Source organism: Melospiza georgiana, chromosome 2, assembly GCF_028018845.1.
Source record: "Melospiza georgiana isolate bMelGeo1 chromosome 2, bMelGeo1.pri, whole genome shotgun sequence".
NCBI lineage: Eukaryota > Metazoa > Chordata > Aves > Passeriformes > Passerellidae > Melospiza > Melospiza georgiana.
The window spans coordinates 83031703-83045798 of NC_080431.1; the positions used below are offsets into that span (position 1 = coordinate 83031703).

Sequence of the window (14096 nt, forward strand, 5' to 3'; positions counted from 1 at the left end):
CAAAATGAGTAATTGTAGCTCGAATCCCCTATACCATTTATGCTGTGATAGTCATTAGAACTGCTCAGCCTCCATTCAGAGGATAGCAGCATAACATAATCAGGCTTTTTGGGGGCAAAAGTTCTGGGAATTTATTTGGGTTTTTTTCCACTTTGTCTTTTAACAAGTTGATAAGAGCAAAGGGGATACTTCAATGACAAAAGCCTGGGATGGACTAGAGGGAAAAGAAAGTCCTGCTAATTCACTGTGACAGCACCAGAATCACATGTGGGTGCCAAATTGAAATGCTTCTCCACTCATTCCCTCCCATTACCAATCAATACTTGGCAGGCTCAAAAAAGCTCCAAATGCTTATGCTGCTTGTTCTCACTGCCACACGTTCTCACATTAGCCTTGGGCCTGCACTTCATATCATGCAAGCTAAAGGTTTATATCCTTTCCAAACTAAGTACAGGATTGGATCAGGTCCAGTCATTTATAAAACCAGGTACCTTTTTTCCATTTGTGGTCATACCAGACTCGTCAGAAAAAGGCAGACAGCTTTTGCTAGAAATGAGTTCTCTTAATCTGGGAAGAGATTTTAAACCCCAAATTGTTTACAACCTGAATGTTTTCGGGCTGCAGTCTAATATTTCCAAAGAAAGTGATCACTCCAGGATCGCCAGCTGAGGATGTGGGAAATTCTGAAAAATGCTGAGATTATAATGCTGCTACCCACCACTGACCAGCCTCAACTAGGAAATTCATCAGAATCCAGTCCATTTTGCAGCTGCTGTTAAGCATTAAGCCACTGGGCAACAAATATAAATCACACAGCAGTGCTTCTAGTATTGCCAACATCACTGGGACCAAGTGTGGTGATGTGCCCAGGGTCTGGAAATTTCCAAGTTTAAAATGGTCAGCTCAGAAGATGGCACAAGAGATAGGAAGCTGGGAGTCCTGGCTGCATCAGCTCTGAGGCTTCCAGGAGAGTTCACTGAGATGTGGGACAGGAAGACTGGCATCTTGTGTTCTGAATCCATGTTCTGTCCTCTGAAAGTTCACTGAAATAGTGTAATTTCAGTGCATCATAATATAAACATAAAATATTCCACTAGACCATTTCCAAGGATATTTTTCTTCTGTGTTTTATCCATCACTAAACTACAACTAGTGTTCTACTGTTTCAATCAGGATGTCCCACCATCTTGAAAACCTACCTGCAGCCAACATCCACAAAAATGAGAGACTTCCAGCACTTTTATTTATATGCCTACATAAACAGCCTGCATGCCAAAAAGGAAATACTTGATACCACTGATTTAAACACATGGTTAGAAAAACAGCATCTGGAAAAAACATGTTTGGCAGAGCACAGTGCAACTGGGAAAACTTTTACCACTGGAAGTCTTTTCAGGTGAGAAAAAGCTGCCTCACTTTTGATGTCAGCATAGGGTTGCTGGTTATTTTCAGGTGTCAAAAAAAGGATTTCAAATTTAGGGGCACAGTAACTTGGGACAGAGAGACCAAGTCCAAGATTTGAAAGAGCCAAACCAAGAAGCATGCTTGCAATGATGCTCTTTCAACAAGAGGGGCTGAATGAGACTGGATCACTGCATTTCCAGGAGCTGGTATTTTTTTTCATGACTGCTCTCAGAGCACAATGTTAGTCTGTATTATTTTTACACTTTGCTGTTGTGTCCAAATTGACCTGATTCAGAACTTATTGCTCGAGTCCACAGCAGTTTGAAGTAAATTGCGTAAATTACCAGTGCTAAGTGAGAACAGTCACTCCAACACAAACTCACTTGGGAAAGAGAAGACTCAGACTGGCATCCCTGTTTCTGTGCTTCACCCAGTCACTGACTAATAAAAAATGTACAAGAGTTCACTGGAGCCAGAGCTAGAAACTAGGTCTCATATATCACAGACCAACAACAGCTACACAGCCATTAAGATCTATTGCCTTCTCTTGATCAAAATACAATTACTGCAGAACAAACAGGTCAGCTTGAGCAAGGAAACTGAGAAGGGTCTCCAGGCCCAAAAAAAGCCTGGTCCCTGGGAGCTATTTTAGAGTGCTGGAAAAAATACTTGCGTGGGAGGAGAGTGAGATTAAATAAAAAGCTAAACCAAACAAATAAAACAACAAAAAAACCCCCTGACAACAATGAAGCAAACTCCCCCCATCCTCTCCCACCCAAAACAAACAAAAACCCACAAAAAGCCCCCAGGAGAGTGAAGACAGCTGACAACCACATTCTGTCTGAACCACATGAAAAGCAGATGTGTTTTTGTATGATCTTGGTTAACAGTATTGCCAATCTACTGTAAAAGCTGTCTGATCAAAGTCCTCAGCTTGCCACCCTAAACACAAGGTCAAAGATACCAAACTTCCCAGGTGATCCTTAGGATATGTCAACTTGGACACTGTGTTGTGTCCTGGGGCTAATGTGGCACTGTGGAGAGGACACAAAGGAGAAGCTGAAGAAGCAGTCAGGATTAAAGGAAGAGTTTGCCAATATTCCTGTAGAAGTGTCTCAAGAGAAGCACAGGGGAAGGCCCAGACAATTATATGCTTTGTGTGGGAAGAAAGCAGAGGAAGAGAGTCACTGGGACTCTGCCATGCATGGGCCCAGAGAGTAACAATTGCCATGCAGGAACAATTACTGTACAATAAGAGCACCAGCAGAAGTGAGGAATAATTTGCTTTTTATTGGAAGCATGATGTATGTACCATAAAGCAGACCAAGATAATCAGCAAACTAGTGAGAACAACCCTTGTCAGAATCTCTACAGAGGCTTCAGTCAGGTATTTTCAGAGAATTTCTAGACAGATCAGATAATGACCTCCATAGATACACACTCGAGCTTCGCTGGAAGATGAGCTAACACAGCCTCAAGTCCAAGCTAAGTCTGGCTAATACATATGCTATTCTTTTAGTCTATAACTTCTGAAAATTTGTCATCTGAAGAGCAGGTAGCAGGAGAAAGCAAGCAAGCAAGCAATTTAATTCTCAAGCAAACAATTCCTCCTTCATCTCAGACCAATAAAACTATACAGCATCAAGCTAATTCCCATCAGCTGCCCAGCCCTTTCCCCTTTATTGGCTGTTTGTGCAGTCAAAGCCAAACTGCCTAAGGGAGAGGGTCAATCGTTTGTGCTGTATCTGCTCCAGGCAGTGACAGGCCACGGGACTGATATTCAGGGCTAGAACTAGTTAAATGCAGATTAAGGGCACTGAAAACAGGAGTGGGGGAGGAGAAACCATAGTGGAATAAAACCAGAGCAAGTTGCTTGGCCAGGCTAGTGCAGAAAGGAGCAAGCCATCTCTGCTCCTTGGGTTTTCATGGAGGGAAGGAAACAAGCAGATGTGCTTCAAATGGGAAATGGGGTGAATAATGCTACCAGTCATCTGGTGGGACAGGGACAGTTTGGGGCAGGAGGGAAGAACCACATTCACAGGAGCACAGAGCTATTCAGTTTCTGCTACCAGGGACTCCATGAACTGCTCTCTAACAAAGCAAAGGCTGGCAGAGAAAACAATCAAATGGCAGCTTAGAACAGAGCACTGATCCCTATTCCCCTACAGTCACTTTTTCCAGGTACTGACAATATTTTCTTTGCTACTGGACAGGGGACAGGAAATGCAGTCAAGCTATTTATCACCTCATTGCCAGGTAATGAAGACAAATGTTCAAATTTTGCCATTCCCTGACGAGATGTTTGGCAGGAGCATTGAGGACAGGGACCACGGCCTTGTGCATCTGCATCCACTTTAAGAAGGGGTGTTTAAGAGACAACTAGAGCTCATGGGAACCCCCCCAGTACGTGTTAGTAACACCACCACAGACATTTGGCTATGCTAAACCCCCCAAAGTGTTTCCAGTCTTTCAACATCAATCAGCACAACTGAAGCCAGTAGTAAAATTGATTCTCACATTCCACTGGTGCCAGTTTTTGTTAGAAATGATTTGTGATAGATATGGTGGAATATATTGATTAGTACTGACAGTCCCAGTTTCCCAGGCGCTTTGTAGCACTGCCTTTCCAGAATGACCTGCTTTCCACCTTGTCAATTTTCTTCTGCAGAGTCCATTAGAAATATCTATTCTATTCTGAGAGCTTCATGTCCCTCCAGAAAACAAACAAAAGGGTCAGGCAAGTAAAAAAATCAGTACAATAAAATAGGTTTGTGGTGTTGCAAAAGAACTTGTTTTTATTGAGACATTTTGTGTCACGGGAAGAAAAGGCACAAAATAAGTTACAAAGACATTGGATGAACTGTACGAGTCAGAGGCAGTATTAGAGCTGTTACAAATCACCTAAAAGTTGGTTTCCTAACATAAGTTAGCCTCTACAAAATTCCTAAAAAAATATGTATTTAAAATTATTGAAATAATTCAGAAATTAAAAGAGAAAGTAAAGATAACCAATATTAACTTTTTGACTAAATTCACCTGGGCTTACCCATCATCACCCTCTCTTAGCAGACAGATCACTGGAAAATATTTAGTATTACAGAATTATTTTAAAAACTCATTAACACATTCTAAATTAAGAACCTGATATTGACTTTTCGTACCACCAGTGAAGTACAATACATACAGGTAAGGCAGTATGCATAGGAAATACATTAAGAAAACAGAATAGATAAGTGCAATTATTCTGAATATTTCAACATTTGTTATGGCCCCTCACTATGGCAAAGAACATCTTAAAAAGATGGATCCAACAGCTGTTCACAGAACATATGAATATATCACCATAAAAGGTCTACGGTGGAAAAGCTTACGCTGTCTTCAGTTGTGACTTCTCAGATGAAGTATTCTACAAACAGACTTTCCAGCAGTACAGCTCTGAGTTAACAACAGCACATTAATACAGTTAGAGAAGAGAAAGTACTTCTGAAATACATCAGTCCTCATTTTAACATGGGAATGCTTGTAACACTCAGGATTCCATTAATCCAAATTAAATACTTAACAGTACACACATCAACTATATACAACTTCATTTTTGAACTGAATCTGCTCCCCCTGCCCCCGTTACCAATTTCCTGTTACTCAGCTCTCAACTGGCAAGGACTTTTGATTGTTAGTTCACATTAAACAGGAATGAGAAAACAATGCAAGTCTACAGCATATAGAGAATACATAAAGATTCGTTTTCATGATGATGAAAGGTGGAGCAGCAAAAAAAGTAATTTACCCCTCTGGACAAGAGGAGGTCTAAGTTCTGTCTTCTGAAATCAGCAAAGATGTAAATGCACACAGACAGAGCTTGGCTATAAATGTCTGTTCATGTCCCTAGGAGTTTCAGTTACTTGACCTAAGACAACAGCAACACAGAACGGCAAGACAGTACCAGCCACCTGTCAGCCCAGGCCAAGGACTTGACGTGCAAGAAAACCCTGTGGAGTGGCGTATGAGCACGGCTGTCAGGGCTTGGGCAGGGTGTCCTGTGAGGGAAGATGCCAGGGACTGCCTGTGCTGGTCCCAGGCAGCTCAGCAGCAGCCAGCACAGGAATCCCAGAACGGCTGAGGATGGAAGGCACCTCTGGAGGTGGCACCTCTGGTGGTGCCCTCCATCCTCAGAGGAAGGCAGGCACCTCCTCTGGAGGTCACCTGGCCCAACCTCCCAGCTCAAGCAGAGCCAAGTACTAAAGCAGACTGCCCACGACCATGTCCCAGTGACTCCTGAGTATCTGCACACATGGAGATTCCACAACCTTTCCAGGCAACCTGTGCCAGTGCTCCACCTCCCGCGCATTAAAAAGGGGCTTCCCTGTGTTCAGATGGATCCTCCAGTGTTTCAGATAGTGGCCACTGCCTCTCAGGCCCAGTGAGTACTGACCCACTGCACTCCAACACTGCCAGAGGAGCTGATGGCACTTGGACAAAAGCATGTTTAAGATATGGCTGTAAATGCCAAGAAAAAGCGATTACAGTGCTACAACAGGATGAGGAAAAAGGATAAGCCCACATTAGCACAAGACAAACAGAGAGACAGATGAGCAGGAGAAACACCAAAGGAAAATCAGCCTGAGCAGAGGTTGAGAGTAGACTCAAAAGGAGCCACAACTCTAAATGGACTGTGGCTGGTGCTGGAGCCCACAAGAGAGCAGCAGAACAAGAAACAAAGAGTGGTGAATGAACAGAAGCACAACAGACTGATGCCAGTCTCCTGCGCTGCCTGTTACCTTGCTGAGGGGACAGAGCATGACAAGCAGCCAAGGAATTGGAGGATGGCATGGGGTAGAAAGAAGGAAGATCAGTGTCTGGAGAAAAGCAGCAGTATTTTCCTTAAGTGTTTTCATTATTTTTAATTCCAATACCAAAGCAGTAACAAAAAAACTCTAATTGGCAATAAATTAAATTGATTAAAGCCCCCTGACTCAAAACTTACTATTCCTGAAAAGTCATGCCTTCAGCTGACATTAGTATAGAATTAAGGGCTTTCTGTCCCTTTTAAAGGCAAACAATATAAACAGGAAAGCCATTTCCTAACTGTGTAATTATGAAGATCCTCAGAAGTTTTAAGTCTTTTAACTAAATTTAAAAAAGCTATTGACAAAACCTTTAAAGGGAAGGATGACTTGAGGACTAAGTAATGGATTCCCACACAAATAAAAAAAGGAAATATTTTGTTGTTTCCCCAAAATCAATTAAATACAAAAGTGACAACAAAAAGCTCAACATAAAAGAGGTAGCCTAAAAAAATCAAAATACTTATTTGATTCAGGAAGCAAAGGTAGTGCAATAGAAGTATCCATATGAAAAACATACTTCTCATTTCCACATTACTCAAATTTTAAGAGGAATAAAATAAAATCTGGGTTGGATTTTGAGGAGCAAAAGGGATCAAATACTAGAAACCAGTATTTTAGAGGCCTATTTGAAATCAAAGCATACACAACTCTCATCACAAATCCCCTAGCAGTTTTTGCTCTGTAACAGTTTTCATCAGTATCTGCAAAACTGATTTTTCCTACAGACTAACATCAGAAATGCAAGCCTCCTAATCAGGCTTCCAAAATTTAAAAATTTTGTTTGGAAACAGATGTACCAGATACCTCTCTGAGGAGATTTTTTAGTAAATACAGCTTTCAATACTGGCAAAGGTTTTCTTACCATCATACTTTTGCCTGACTCCTGACAAAACAGGTACAAAATGAGCACCTCAGATGCGTTCGTGGGATGCAGAAACATGCATGATAAAGACAGATTTCCTCTAGAAACCTTTAGTGAATGAGGGCAGGCAAGTATTTAAACATATTCCATCCTACAATCTTACTGTATACACCCCATGGTCACCCTTTATTGTGTACACATAGCAGAGAATGGCTTGAAAGAAATTATCTTTCTTCTGGGCCTAGTCAGCCCTCGCTGTATAAAGTTTTATCCACCTGCTTTTTTGCTGACAAATATGCAGCCATGTCAAGGCTGACTTGCAGTGAATATTAGTTGTAGTAGGGATTTAAAATCCATACATTATTATTTAGCAATGCCTCAAACAGTGTGTACATTTTATAAAAAACCTGCTAGATCCCAAGAAGCTCCAGGCAAACTGTTTACTAGCAATGCTAATTTGTAAGATTGATGAATGAACTAACAAATTCCAGTGTACAGTTTTTAACCAGGTTTTATCAGTCTTAGAGAGTAAACTTTGACACTTGCTACTCAGAATCAAAACAGGTTCTGCAGATTTCTCTGCAATGGCTACATGGTATAAACTCTGAATGTTCTACAAAAAGAACACTTTAATCCTTCATTTAATTTCTTTGGTTTCTCAGAAACAAAAGCTACTTAAGTGAACCAAGCAACGAAAGCCAAGCAAACAAAGGTAACTCTCTGTCCCTATAGTTTCAGGGATGCCTGTAAATACCAGTTCTGCGAACCAGTTCTGCATGGATAAAGTCTAAATAAAGGCAGCTCAAACTAGTTTTGGACTATTGCTCTCCAGCAAAAACTGTCTTTGGCACACATATAATCCAATTCTGTGATGCTACTTTACACATAGTCCCATATAAAACTGACGGAGGAAATTAAAGACTACTTTCACAAAACAGGCACTTCAAATTAGAACAAAAAAAATCTGTTCCCTATTAAGCAATACAGGAGCATTTTTCAGAATGACAGTAACAGAGAATAGTACCAAAACTGGGATGAGAAAGTTCAGTAAATTCAGACTACCAGGGTAAAAGTTTTACCCAGCTCTACTAGCCTTAAATAACAGTATCACCTGGAAAATCTGAAGGCTACAACAGACTAGACAAAATTAAAATACATTAAAATACACAGCATGAAAAAATTATTTATCAATTTGTTCACCCTCCAATTCCACATTTAGATCTGCCAGAGAGGTTCTCTTATGTAGATGTCTTTCTACCACATATCTTGCAGCAAGATACAACAAATGAGACTCAAAATATAGCTATACCCTAAGTCTCCTGTTTGGTAAACAGCTGAATATAGACATTTCTGATAGAAACACTGTGTCAGATCAGACTAACTTCCACCATCAAATGACAGCACTGCTCTTGGGCTTTTCTGACATCTTTACTGCAAGGCTCACAGTCTGCAGTCACAGATTCTGCTGTGTCAAAGAGCTGGACCACAGAAGTGCTCCTGGGGTGGGAAAAGGGATAAACACACAACCTTCAGCTAAAACAAAATACTGCTCACCCAGTCTGCATTCAGTGATTACTATCTGCATTCAGAAGACTTAAGAACAAGAGTTTTAGTGCTAATATTCCCTTTAACACACTCCAGGAAAATTTCCTCACTTTCCCTTTTTCCTGAGTGCAAGAAAAACATTCTCTTGCAAACGGCTTTTACATGCTTAGGTGAAATACGCTGCAAAATGTATGGCTCAACTGCATTCCCCATGGCTCTGTAAATCATGTCCTACTAAGAACATCCACACAGTTTGGAAAAGCTGGCATGGATTGCACACTTTGAGCTAATGAACACTAATGATGGCTCCCATCCTTAGAGCCTTGACTGTAACTATGGTGGAAACAAGCTGCAACCTGCTCCATGTTAGCTGGGTGTCTCTGGCGAGGCTCCTCACTCAGCATCCTGACCTGAACAGAGTCACCTCTGGCTCTCCTTTAACACAGAGCTTCTACGTTTCTGGTATCTCAGGGGTCTCTGAACTTTCCCAATTCCTAATTAGAGAACACTATCTTTGTTTTCAGGAAAAATTTAAAATTGTATTGTATTAAAGGGTATTTCTACCCAACAGCTATTTTGTGTTTTCACTTACCCTTGCCCTAAAGTGTTTCAGTTGAATCCTCCCTTTTTTTATTTTCACTTCTTCCAGCTCATTCTCCTCCATGCTGCCTCACATGACCTGTCACTCTCCTTCACTCTTAGGTGTATTCACTTATCACTTGTGGCTCCCCAGGTAGGTGAGGTGTGTTTGGGATTCTGCTCAGACCTGATTAATCAGCACCATGGGAAAAGCTCTCTTCTCTCTAGCATAATCCCACTAAGTGAGCTACCTGAAAAAAAAAAAAAAAAAAAAAAAAAAAAAAAAAAAAAAAAAAAAAAAAGTGGTACCTTAGTGCCTGCACAACATGAAAATGGCTTTACAGTACTGGCTACTCTAGCAAAAAACATGGCAGAAGATTATCACACTGCAGTAAACTATAGCAAGAACCTTGGTCTCAGACTCCTAGCACTACAACATGTAGTAGACTGATGTACCCAGTGTTCTACTTTCCACTAGCTCCTCATGGCAAACTTACTGCTCACACACTGAGATACAACTATCTCAATATTGTAAAGCATTACATATCATGGGTAAGAAGAAAAGTGATCCTATAGGTTTCTGTACCAGAAGGCCAGCTCATACTAAAAGTGAACAGCCTCAGAAAAGAAACTTAATGCACCTAATGGATCTGAACTTCAGAACACAAAGCTGGAATGCAAAGTTTGATGCTACATTGCTGAGCTCCTCCTGCAGGGATTCTCTCCTCTAAGCTTTCTGAATTAACTGATATGGGAAAGTATAAATGGAAGATTTAGAATTCCTTTTTAAATATTCCCTTTAGAATTTCAAAGGTAAAAGCATGGGACAGATTTAACGTTAATAAAAGAGCAGCAATTCCTATGCAAAAAAGTTGCTAATTTTGTCTTCACTCTTGTTTCTGCAATTTTACATATGTATACCAATACCATAAAGTGCATGAGCAGAGAGGTAAATTTAATTTTTATTTAAAGACACACAAAATCTAGCTCAGGTACTGCAGAAAGTAATCTTCTCCTCCTGAACCATTACAGCATCCTACTGTTAATGAAAATTCTGTTGAGGGTCTTGAGGCATTACACAGGGTTGCCAGGGCAGATAATGGCAGCTCCTGACTAGTTCCACCCAACACCCAAAGAGAGACAGAGGCAACAAACACCTAAAAACAAACATGTAAAAACACCTTGGCAACATGTTATTACTGCCAGGCTTACTGCTGTTTGCCACCAGCAATAAAAAGTCATTTTCCCAGCTGTCCATAAATTAAAGTGTGAGTAAAAAATTTAAAACTATTTGAATAGCTCCAACTTTTCCAACTATTTCTGAGTACTTTATTTGGTGAAATTTCCTTATACACAAAAGGGCCAAATAAGGCAGAAAGACTACCCACCTGGGTTAAAAAGTGCCACATCTATAACAACTACTCAACAGTCTGTGGGGGGAAAAAAAGGGAAGACTATGAGTGAGAATTCTTCCAGTGAAGAATAATACAGGCAAAAAACACAACAATATTGACAGACTGTTCATAGGGACTGAAGTTCCCAACTTTGCCCACAGTCAACACCTGGATCAAGTTCACACCCAATTGGAATGCTGCATGTGTCAAACTGCAGACTCTGGGCTGCTCTCTGCAGCAATCAGGGCAGATGCACTTTGCTCAGCATTACAGTTCCCAGTGAACAAAGTTCAAGCAGCTGGCTGCAAACGTCAGATGCTGGTTACTTTCACTTCCTTGCAAGTAAAGGAACTTCCCACTCTAACCAGGACATTTTCAGCAGACAGCTTTTTGGTATTTTTAGACCCACCTTTTTTAATTCTAAGATCTGCAAAAATGACTCATGAGCCTGAAAATATATTTACTGCCATTGTGAGCACTTTACTAGGAACTCAAAGTAAGAAGACTAACATTTTATGGAAACCAGTCTTGACAAAGAGAAAGCCACAGGTTAGAGGATGAAGATGGCAATGTCATCAAGAAAACTGAATCTCTGTAAGGCCTCATTTTTGTAGTTGGAACATTCCACATGTCTCACATTTTGGGATTCCATATCCCTCTAATGAAGCACCTACAGAAAGGTCAGTGAAACAGGAAAGTGAAGTTGTTCTCCTTAACAAGGTCAAGTAACCAAGTGCTTGAGCAAGCATTGGTCAGAAAACATCAAGTAACCAAAAAGGTCCAAAGAGATTTGCTGTCTTTTTAAATTAAAACCTTAGCTACACAAAAGATTTTAAAATAAACACCAGCAGCTTCCTGATAACAGCACCCAAAATATAAAAGCACTCCACAGTTCCTCTTACAACTTCAGAGTTAAGCCTTTTCCAGAAATAAAGACCCAGACAGGTCCACAAAAGTGAGCTATACATTCTATCACACCACACACACAGTATGTGATAAATGCCTCACCTTTGTTGCACCCAGGAAACGATATCCATCACAGAATTATTTCACTCCACAGAGAAGTTGCTGAGCTTCAACAGTTATGGCAAAGTGAGGACAAGGTAAAAGTAGGCAAAGCTATAAACAGCCATGCTGAGATGTGGGGAACACGTGGCAAACATACACAAGACCAAGAAAAAGCTTTGTGTATGAAAAGAAGGAAAAAAGTCAGTAACTTCCTGTATGTTGGCAGGCTTTGTGGCTGCTCTTTTGTGCAGTCCTTCCTCCCAACCTTCCATTATCACTAAGTTAAAGCCCAGCTCATGACTAACCACCTGTAGGTGTGCACACAGAAACCTTTTGTTCACAGCTGCCTCTCCTCCACTGAATATGCAAAAGCCATTTAAACATACAATTTCAGCAATTTGTTCCCACTGGAGTAGCACACAGCACATTCTCTGACCACTTTCACCCTTATGGAAAATACAGTGGCTGTTTCCAAGTTTACCAATTTGTACTGAAATAAAATCCACCACCTTGAAAATAAAATACTAACACACACACTGATGATCTGTCCAAATTTGTCTAAGCCTAGGTTATTCCAGGGCTTCTGAAATACATCATCTCACTCCTGCTGTCTCACCTGGCTTCAAATGCAGTCCATGCACTGTATTCTGAACTACAAGAATTGGAATGGCTGCCTCATATGGAGAACATCAGTGATGTCATCAGTCTGAACAGTACCCAAATCCCTCTCCAAGTAAGGAAAAACACAGGCACTTGCCCAATTACATTGCCTGGCAAGCAATACTTGTCATACAGTACAAGTACTTGTCATACAGCTGGACTGACTGGGCAAGAAGAGGCATAAAATAGGCCAGTGTTTCTTCTTTTCATTACTTTATCATGTGAGTCTCTTCATCAGCATCATAAAACTCCTCATCTTCACTTCCACTCCCTGTAGAGCTGTCTTTGTCTCCAGACTAGAAGCAAAAAGGAAGTTGTTTGTTAGACTGAAGCCACTAAAATCAATCTCAACATACATGAGCATGAACCATTACACTTATGTGGAATGCTGGTGTAGAAAAAGTAAGAAAACACAGGTCTAACCACTGTATTAAAACTTTATAAAAGACATTATGTGAATTCAGATTCAAATCCTTGGTTCCTCAAAATATCTTTAAAAGACATGGGGTTGTAGTGGATGGACTTTCTCTGCTCCACCAGTACACCAGAGAATATATGCAGGAAAGACTGGCTAGAGTGGTTCTGAAGTGGTAATCTACTAAGTTTTCTTAAATTTAGTCTAAGGTACCTACTCTGTGGAGAGCTACTGGAAACACAATAGTCTCACCACTGCTCAGAACACATATTACTTATTTAGGTAAAGCTTCTCCATCCCCAGTTCATACTTTTCCTTGGCTAGCACGGACATTTTACTGCGCAAGTTGAATTAAAAAGATTCCCCTGCAATACTAATGAAAGTGTTATGGAAAAGGGAAAATCATTACCATGCTCTATGTTCAGAAGGTAAAATCCCTATTATAGGCATACCTACTCCAGTCAGAGTCCTTTCCACAACATAATTTATACCACATACCCAAAATAAAGTCAGCTATTACAGCTAATTGATTTTTATTTGGCCAGTGCAGCATTTTTCCACGGAACTGACACAAACTATTCCAGTTTAAAAGGTTCTCCTGCTAGTATAAGCTCCATCTCATTTGATTATTTAGGATTTTTTCCCCAATATGCTTGCATCCATCCTAAGACCTCTGTCTGCCTAGTCATATGCTAAGAAGGGTGAGAGAGAGGGTGAAAAATAGAGAAATGGAAATAGTGCTCCTGACTGACAGTACCATGCAAGCAAAATCTGTAGCTTTAGATCTCTCTTCAGAGGAGGTTTGCAACGGCAATGTGCGTTAACTGCAAAGGAATTTCAAACAGTTTGAGCACTACGACCTGTCAGAAGATGTTAAGGGAACTGCGTTAGGCTTTTTTTTTCCTAGACTTCTGAAACTATTTGAGGAAAGTCAGGCTATTACTGGATGCTGCCCAACTTGAATATCACATTCATGTATGTTAACAGGAACAAAACCTCCGTTCTGGGCAATCAGAACACATGTTATCTTGAAAATGGTACAAAAAGACAATGGATTCCACAGGGGGGATTCAGGGTATGCCAAATAGATTCTAAATCTTTCTCACAACATCTTCATAAGACCTCTCATGGCCTTGTCAAATAGGGTTAATGTTTAACAGCTTCCCATTTTAGCAGTGCTTTCTTTGTGAGCTTGAAAATAAATCCCTAATGCACTGCAGATGTAACTTCACTGAAGTTACAGGATTAGTTAAGGCCTGAACCAATGACTTTTTAATTCGGATTCAGTAATTTTAATCCATCCTGGGCAAAATTTTTCTGAAAGCCATTCAGAACAACGTCCCCTTTTGTGGGTCCTGTTCAGGTTGGGATTTTTAAAAAGC

At 40.5% G+C, this 14096-nt stretch overlaps 1 protein-coding gene across 2 annotated transcripts in view; it reads right to left on the reverse strand.

Annotated features, from left to right (window-relative positions):
- Nucleotides 1-4181: 4181 nt before the first annotated feature.
- SLC22A15 (solute carrier family 22 member 15) overlaps nt 4182-14096 on the reverse strand; it is a 40597-nt gene continuing 30682 nt past the window's right edge. The window contains exons 12-13 of one of the 2 annotated variants that reach the window (XR_009116011.1): nt 10626-12595; nt 4182-9488 (exon numbers count right to left, since the gene is read on the reverse strand). Coding sequence is in view for 1 of the 2 variants with exons in the window: in XM_058045478.1 (XP_057901461.1) it covers nt 12509-12595 (87 nt within the window). In the remaining variant the exon portion in view is untranslated. Of the gene's footprint in view, nt 9489-9541; nt 12596-14096 lie in introns of those variants that run through there. The other variant, XM_058045478.1, reaches the window with a different exon arrangement.